General features: G+C 35.1%; 1 protein-coding gene across 4 annotated transcripts in view; it reads left to right on the forward strand.

Moving 5' to 3' along the window:
* The first annotated feature begins 4369 nt into the window (after window positions 1-4369).
* GA2OX8 (gibberellin 2-oxidase 8) overlaps window positions 4370-9475 on the forward strand; it is a 6058-nt gene continuing 952 nt past the window's right edge. The window contains exons 1-3 of one of the 4 annotated variants that reach the window (XM_021439412.1): window positions 4370-4490; window positions 4792-4898; window positions 6628-7575. In XM_021439412.1, the coding sequence (XP_021295087.1) occupies window positions 7136-7575 (440 nt within the window). In that variant the 5' untranslated portion in view covers window positions 4370-4490; window positions 4792-4898; window positions 6628-7135. The other 3 variants (XM_021439413.1, XM_021439415.1, XM_021439414.1) reach the window with 3 other exon arrangements.

A 9475-nucleotide genomic window follows, 5' to 3' on the forward strand; every position in this document is an offset into this window, starting at 1 on the left:
AATGGGCCTATTTAACCCACTTTCTTTATTCTTCTTCATCTCTAAAAAACCAAAATTACCTTCATCAAAAAATAATTATTAAATAGAGACGTTTTAAAAATATTTTAACCGAAACTCTTGTATTTAATATTACATCCGAATATTATAAATATCTAAGTAAATTTTGGAATTGTTACTTGATTCTGTACTTGTTGATGTCAATATCAAGAAAATGGGGTTTGTTATAAGCATGTGATGGAAAAAGCATGGGTAACCAATGCATGGCAGCCACACAAATGAAAGTTCAACGGAAACATACAGAATGTTTCAACAAGTTGCCGTGGAAAGACACACAAGTAATGAAAGCATCACTAACTGTACTTAACTATTCTATTTTTCTCGATTCCTTAATGATGACTCTTCTTTAATTTCAAGGGAGATTAAAATATAAATTTCAATTTTGTTAATTATTTTTTATTATAATTAAAGAAAGAGATATTCGAATCTTACTTTTTAAGTATAAAGATAATATATCAACTAATGAACCAAGTGTTCGGATGTAAGATTTTGTTAATTATTTAGATGATGATAATATTGTCAAGTGGTTGTATTATGAAATCTAGAACAAACATATCTGAGATTAAGCAATTAATGTATTTTTTCCCTTAGTGCTAGAGATTGAAGTGTTCCTGTCATCAAGTGGGATTTGTACCTTTTCTATCATTCTAAGGTTTTCTTTTTCCCTTCTAAAATAGTTACCTAACCATGGAGAATAAGGTATTTCTATCATTTTAAGGTTATGTTTGATATGTTACTGGGACTATAATTGTTGAGAATATAATTTTGTAGTATTTAGTCCGATAAGGGAAAATGATGATTACAAAGAATGTAATTATTGAAAAGATTATATTATAGTGTTTAGTTTATAAACACTTTATTGAAAATGTAATGTAATGTAAATTAATAAATTATCCTTATGTCTAAAAAAATATAAATCGAATAAAGTTATGATTTTTAATATAAAATTTGACATTTCAACTTTAAGTAATTAAAATATTAAATAATAATATTAAAAAATAACATAATATTTTTATATTAATTATTTAAATATAAAATTATATAAAATTACTAAATATTTATTTTTACCTTAAACTTTTAAAAATTAAAAATAAAAAACAGTATCCAAAGAAAAGTTTATGGATAGATAGAGAATTCTATTGATAAATTATGCTATTTGTCTAGATAGATAGGTGTCTATTGCCAAAAGTTTAAACATAAGCTATGGATGACACGTCTGACGCTTTCTTTCTCTAACCCTAAATATTTTTCTCTCAATTTTTGACATAAAAAATATAAATTTTTTTCAAAACATTTTCAAATTTCTTAAAAATTTGAATTTTCATAAAACTCAAGATCTTAATCTCTCTAATTTTTAGATGTTAATGAAGGCTATCTTAATTATTGATTCTAATTTACCATGATTACCATTTCAATTGATATGATTTGATTGATTTGGTTATTCTAATTGATTTGATTGTAATTTTTCTTAATTATAGGCTTGATCTAGGGAATTCTCTTTTATTGCATAGATTATTTTTCCTTTTGTATTGACAATGAAACCTGTATATAAACCCCTAGTGGTTTCTCAATAAAATTATCCAAAAGAGTATTCAAACTCTTTAGATGTGGTGATGAAATTTGATTCAAATGTACTGTGACTAGCTACCTTTTTTACAGGCCACAAGAAGAAGGAAAAGAAGGCAAGGTGAGAAGAAGGAAAGAAAAGCAAGAAGGAAGAAGGAGAAGAAGGCAAGAAGAAGAAGAGAAGAGTCGGAAAGTTAAGTTAAAAAATATTTTTTTTTATTTTTTATTTACTAAGGGAATAAAAATTAACTTTCTTTTCAACCCATTGCAATTACATTACTGAAGGATTACTTTCTATCTTTAAAACATCAATTAAATACTGTAATGTGCTTTCCTGTAATGTCCCTCCCTTACCGTCAACCAAATGCCCCTCAAAGCTCAGACAAGTTGAACATCGAAAATAAGAGACCCCAGCAATGCACATGTCTCGAGCAGATCGGCATGGGAAGTGGCTAACCCGTCGATGGCGAAAGCTAGCGCCACGTCTCGGAACCACGACGTTACATATTAAATTTGAAAAGGCCGAATCTTTGGGAGGGGGGCTCTTCATGATTGAGTGGGAGTCTAATTGAAAACAACAGTCCAAGATTTCGTCAATCATAAAGAGGCAAAAAAAATGTGGGTTAGGAGCGAACGGGGAGGGCTCCCGACAACGACATGACCTACTAAGCCCATCCCACCACTCAACCTTTACACCCTGAGTCGTCGACCGCACCGCCCACCCCTCCAACGATCAAAGTCTTGAGAGAGACTGATCCGTTTTTTATTAAGAAGATGACCACAAACCGTACTCCATGTCCAGCTCGAACCATTTTGCACCTTCCTTTAATTTTCCATGGACCGTCCATGTGGACAGGGGTGTGACATTAATAATGGAGGCAAGAACTGATCAGTTCCTTTCCAATAATCAGAGAGTGCATGGCTGAGTACCCTCATTGCAGTGCAGATTACTGCATATGTTTGTTGGTCCTTGAAAGAGTAGGGCAAGTCGTGGTATATACTCGGATGGTATAGGACGCTAAAGGTACGTAGCTTTAGACAACTCAACCTCTGGCCCGTTACAACTACGACTGCTGCTCCTCTTGCAGATGAATCACATGGTTTCTTAATTGAAACTTTGGACCTTATCAATATGCTTTGGCTTCCTCAGCCTACCACACTAGCTAGCTTGTTGTGGACAACACAGACAATATGTGCTTGCAAAGTTTACTATAGAGTTGGAAAATCAATAAGTTTAGATTTAAATATTGGTCTATATATGTTGTTCCCACTCTTTATGAAAGAAATATCTTACAAATATCTCACTGTATGTAGGTCCGATCCTCTAAATATATGAAATAACTTTAAAACAAAAATTAAACGAATTTAGACAAAGACATGGTATCTGCATCATGCATTGCAGGTAAGGTTCCAGAACCAGATATATATATATATATCCAGGAAGTGCACTGCCTCACCATCCTTATCCTCTCCCAGCAGTCCTGTCACCCTGTGACTCATTTTAGTCACAACACATGAGCACCACAAATAATGTTATGTGGCCAAAATGTTGCAAAGCACTATACAAATATATGCAACTTGGGTTATGTAATTAGGCATAATTTTTGATCAACCAGTGTCAAGAACTCCCCAGGAGCCTGCTTGAACCCCCCTGCAAGCCTAAAATAACATGATTACAGAGCTGCTACACACCCTTTGCTCGACACACCTGAATGGAGAATCGAGTGAGGGTGTAGATGACAGCAGTGGGGCCAATGGTGCCTTTCGCAGTTCTCTTTTTATTCTATCAGGAAAACGTGACTGATATTACCAGGGGCAGCAAGCCATGTTGCTTTAATTGCAACGTTTGGTTTCTTCATAAAGAACACAAGATTTTAGACTGTCAAGAGAAAGTGATCAGTGTCGAATTGAATTTAAAAATAACACATATTAACAGTATAATAGTATAATAAATTTGAGGGATCTATTGCTTAGACCTTTGCCTTGAAGGATTTTGGGCATGAATCCTTCTCTGGGGATCCTGATGTCCTTTTATATCAAAGCACTGCACATGGAGCGCCCCCCCTTGATTCTCAGGTCAATCAGCTGTATCTTATGCTGGAAAATGGATACATGCATGTGACTCTACATTGTGCTAGAAGTATGTATTTCTGTGCCGACATGGACTAGCTCACGGAGATTACGGTTTTCATGATTGGAGTATTGGACCCAGAAGAAATCATGTGCCTTGTTCTTCAGATTTGCTGATGATCAGACAGAAAAACAAAATTAAGATAGGAAAATCTCATCGATGCAAAACGAAACCTTCAATTGGTGTACATTCAGCCAAGTATCTTTCAGCATGGCTGTACCAATTTTCAGTCACAAGTTGCAACAAGATTTCATTTGGTTCTCGTTCTTCCAAGTCTCACCATACCTTTATCTCTCTATCCTGATCACTCTCATTATCAAAACAGTAGGAAGAAGAGAACCCACTTTTCTCTGTGCTTATGCTAAATTACGTTTGAAAAAGGCGAAGAAAGGACAGTGAGAGCAGTTGCATTTTTCTGATAGTAGCATAAGACGCGTGTTCTTCTCTAAAGCATAGGCTCTCAATCCGTCTGTTTCTATTTCCTAGTAATAATTAACACCAATAATTATAATGATTGACGGGGTATCTTTTTCCCATAAAAATATCTGCCCTCCAATAATCTTCCTCGACTACACAACTAAAGCATTCGCATACCTCTCCTTCAATCTCTTTGCTCTTCTATATATACATGTAACCATTTAATTTCCTTTCTCTCAAGTGTCTTCAACATTTACTCTTGTGTCTTTAGCTCCTCTAAACCCTTTTGATAGCAAGGTCTCAAGCTTTCCTTTTCCTTGTAAGTATGACTAGCTACATCTTTTGCCTGTCCTATCTCTTCATTTCGATCTCTTGTCTCTTGTTTTCCAAAAAGTACAGAAAATTACCTACATTAACATATAACATATAAGAGAAGCTGAAAACTACTGCTACACGTAGACATGTACGTGCAGTGACGTGCAAGTGGTCACCTTTAAATTTTTATCACATCCCTTAATTACTGATATTGATCAGCCTACTCTTTCATCTTTGATGCTTCAAGAATCAACTGAAAACCTTATTCTGTTTCTTCTTCTTTTGTCCTAATGGTGATCATGCAGTCAAATACATGAGCTAGAATTTAAAGCACCTAGTCTGGTGTGACATTGGGCATTCAAGGAAGCATAAATTGGTGGACACTCATAATCTTACGGTAAACATTAACCAGGTAAGACAACAGAAAAAAAACTAATAAAGTGTTCAATTCTAAGTTTTTTCATTACTGTCTATTATTCGATTTCTCTTTTCTCTTACGTTAATTAACTAAATTATTAATTGTACGTAAAAATCCTTCCAACAATACTAGACGTGTTTTTAGGTCAATATTAGTTTTATTTTATTTATTAGTAAAAAATAATTTTATTTTAAAATTTGTTAGTAAAATCTAAACCTTAAGGAATAAGCAGAAGGTTTTACATTAATTTGGCATCCTAGTTTGCTCATGGTGATGAAGCTATATGTTTGCCAATTGCGATTGACAAGATGTAATCCGAGTGGTGTCAAAGTTGTCTGCTAAACATCTGGTATATGCGACTGCACTACCAATCAGTGAGTAAGGGGCAAAGACCAAATTTCACGACAATTCTTACATTCACTCTCTATCTCTCTCCCTCGTCCTTCCTGTTCTCTCCTTTCCCTGTCTGGCTGTCTCTATCTCTTCCTATACTTGAGACAAAAAGGACAAGATCATTATAGTTGAATGAAATCGAGTGTCTTAAATATAACTTATTGAGAGAGTATCTATAATAGTAGCTACTAGGAAATGCATAATACCGTCACCCCATCTGATATTTCGAAATAAATCATATGACCAAATAGGATTTATTAAATTTTTTATACAAAAATAAGTATGTGTTCCGAATTTTAAAAAAAAATTATTCGGGTTCTTTTTTTTGATTTTATCTTATCCAAAACTTTAAATTTTATATATACAAATCATGTATTAAATTTTACTTTATTTTTTATTTGTTGGCTTGGTAGAGAAAGAAAAGGAAACATCCCATCTTGAGCGGGTCGTTGTCTTGGCTGATTTTAAAGCAAGGAAAATGAATGCACTTCAGGACCCAAAACTTAATTAGTGTTTTTTCAATCAAATATGTCGACATGACCAAAGTCTTGTTTTTCTATTCTACCAAAGTCAAGAATTCAATGGAAACCTAAATGGAAAAATCGTGCCCTTGTCGTCTTACGTATGCAAATCCATGTGACCCAAAATAGATATTGAGAGATTAAGTTGGTGAGTGGTGAGAATGAAAATTTTAACTCCAAATAAATAATCATAATAGTGAACATGTGTGCACAGATAAGTTTTTATTTGTCTGATAAAGATTACCATCATGTATAATTTCAAAATCTCTATGAAATTTTTTCGTTATCAAGAAAAAAAAGCAAGAACAACTGATTAGATTGATTTTTTTGAAAAGCTGATTAGATTGATGATTAATAGGATAATAAAGTGGTGTAGAATCTAGAGTTTAGGCCAATGGGGAAAATGGGATGTTGAAATCCCATTCAATCTTGGTGATGCCAATGGCCACGATACCGTACTGGTTTTATGATCAAGGGTGTGATGGAGGCATAAGCTTAGCCGACATAGAAAAATATGGTCCCATTCAATGAAAGCATTTTTGCATGAGTCTCTTGTAGCTGTCCCATTTATTCATTGTTACTTTACACTATTTACATATTCATACAATACGAATATTTGATTCAAATGATTAAGGTATGATTTTCTAATCAAAAGATAAAATTTAAAATGCACTTTTTGTTTCAAATCGAAATCCAAATATATCAAAATTCATTTTGAAAATGAAATACCGACTTGTGCATCGAAAATATCTATTAGCAGTAGTTATTTAGAGACTAACTAAAACTAGATTCTCAACTTTTTGTCACAGCAAATGTTAAGTGGTTGCGTAAACAAGCATGCTATTGAAAATTCCCAAGTCCAAAAGAGATTTAACCTTTCCATCGATAGTGGGAATTCATCTATGATTTCAAAAATCTATGATTTCATTGGAACATGGATGATGGGATTAGTAAATAGATTAATTAAAGGGAGAGAAACAAGGAAAGTGCATGTAGGAAAGAAGAATGTAGGAGACGATGGACATGAGTACAACTAGAGGGCACAATGAATTCAGATGGCTCCAAAGGAAAGGTGCCGTAGCAAGAAGACATGCAATCCAACTTTGTCCCCAAGGTCCAAAAACGTGAGAAAAAGGAAACGCCATAACGTTTTCATCGAACGGAAACAAAGAAAAGCCTGTTGTCTCGATCCCTCCTCTGTTTCCATCTACCCTTCCCCCATCACGAACAGTAACATACAACAGCTCATAATTTACCTATTTTTAACCCTTTCCTTTTCTCTGCCTCAAACCTGCTTTTGATCATCAGCCACTAGGTATGGACTCGGACCCACCATTCCACGAGACTTACAAGACCCTCTTTGCCAACTCCATCATCGAGTCCTCTCCAAGCAACGACGACCCTGGCTACGCGGTCGAGGAACGGGAGCTTCCCTTGATTGATCTAAGCCGACTAGGCCTCGGCTGCGAGCTGGAGAGAGAAGGGTGCAAGAAAGAGATAGCTAGGGCTGCGCACGAGTGGGGTTTTTTCCAGGTCTTAAATCATGGGATTTCCAGGGACATACTGGAGACGATGAGAAACGAGCAAGTGAAAGTTTTCAAGCAGCCTTTTCACAACAAGTTCAGGAATTTCTCCGCTGGTAGCTACCGCTGGGGCACACCCACAGCTACTTCCCTAAAGCAGCTATCATGGTCCGAAGCTTTCCACATTCCCATGACCGATATCTCAACCCCTGGCGGCTTCGACACTACTCTCAGGTATTCACACAAAAGCTTCCTCCTTATTTAATTACTTCTTCGTTTCTTCCTTCTCTTGACAAATAACAAAGACCTAAGAGAGCATAAAAAATCAGCTTGTTTTTTAGCAATCATGTCTTTTAAGGTTAAGACAATTAAGCCTTTTGTTTTATCCATTAGTAGTTGTATGTATAACTGCTAATGTTGCGTGTCGGCATGTAATTAAAGTTTAGTAGTTTTTTCCTTGTTGTAACGACAAGACAACGAGGATCACTCCATAGTCTTTTCCATGGTTGTTCATTTGGTGTAACATTATTAAGCTTTTCCCTTATATTTAGAAGCATTAGATTCCTCTAAACAGGAAAGAAGGTTTTCTTTAGAACTACCAACAGATCAAAAGCTTCCACAAAATCATAGTCCTAGTTTTGTAGTCAAGAGTAACTACAACATCAACGCAATTGGGTTTCCATTGTCCAATGATCTCCTCATAAAAACTCAAACTTAAAGCTTAATTAGGGAACAGATCGGGAAGTGAAAGCAATTGTAATCTCAAGCAGAGTCTTGGTTTTGGTATGTCATTAGACTCGCTTCGATATTTATATAATCTTTTCTTCCATCAATATGCAAATATACTTTTCAAAGGGCATATGTAAATAGATAATTCGGGTTGGAACCAGACTGAGGTTACAACTTGCCCTTTTGTCTTTGATGTTTCTTAAGGCGCATCCTATACACGTGCGTCAAGCTTTCTTGATTAGACGTCATAAAGCTTTTATAATTAGTAATATTGATAAAAAGGTGCTGTTGGATGGGATCATGTGTACAAAAATTAAGTAATTTTAATAAGTCTTACTATTTATATAAATTGACATGTTTATTCTTTTTTATCTTTTAATAATCTTTGGGCACTTTACTACTATCATATTAATAATTTCTTCCTAAAAGGTGGTTTTATTGACCTCATCACTGACATAACATTTCAAGTCTCTGCCTTCGTTGCAAGAGACTCTCATGGCAAAAACAGTCAGTGAGGGTGAAATCGATAAATTATTTATATAAGTGTATATATATAATATTTAGAAATATGGATTTTTAAGGAATTAATTTCAACTAAATTGAAATTAATAAAGCTTACTTTTTTGTTTTTGTGTTCATCTTATTTCCGTCCTAAGAAAAATGAGGTTGATAATCGAATGCCATGTATGTAGCCCCAAATATAGAAAATTGATCAGGTTCTAAACTTGGGTCGACCACTATATCTCCAACCAAGCCATATCCACTAAACCAAAAGTTAAGCTAGGCAGACTAGTTTCAACAGAGTCAATTTTATTTAAAGTTGTTTGGGTGGTGTAGTTGGTTATCACGCTAGTCAATTTTATTTTTTGGGTTTTTTTTTTTTCTTGGTGCATGGTTTTTTTTTTTTTTGGTTCTGCTTCTCTCTGTCAATTCTCATCCTCTCAGTGCGACTCAGCTTTCTGAGTTATCACATGTAAAACAACAGGAACCGCAGCTCCGTACCTAGGCAAATGTGTTTGGTGTCATCGTCTTTATGGAACGGTCTCAGTAGGCTTGCCCCATTAGATTTAGATAGACCAGTTCAATGGCTACCATACCTTGTGGTCATGACTCACGGTGGTTGTGACAGGGGTAAAAACTTAAAAACAAAAGAAAAAAAAATACGGTGCAGCCTGGGAAAGAATGGTCTGAAAACTCGCTATCAAATCATTCAACGTACACTTGGATTTCCTTTTACCTTGCATGAATGTTGGGGTCTTCTCTCTCTCTCTGGCATCCATCAGCCATCATTGGCACCGTCTCACGTGAATGTCACAAATTAAGAAGATGAGCTGGAGCACTTTGTCAAACCAGTCTGACAGCATAAAAAGCTTGATGTGGCCTCATCAAAAGGGGTCCCCCTTTT

Source organism: Theobroma umbraticum, unplaced genomic scaffold, assembly GCF_002168275.2.
Source record: "Theobroma umbraticum cultivar Fairchild unplaced genomic scaffold, ASM216827v3 scaffold_204.0, whole genome shotgun sequence".
In the NCBI taxonomy this organism is placed as follows: Eukaryota; Viridiplantae; Streptophyta; class Magnoliopsida; order Malvales; family Malvaceae; genus Theobroma; species Theobroma umbraticum.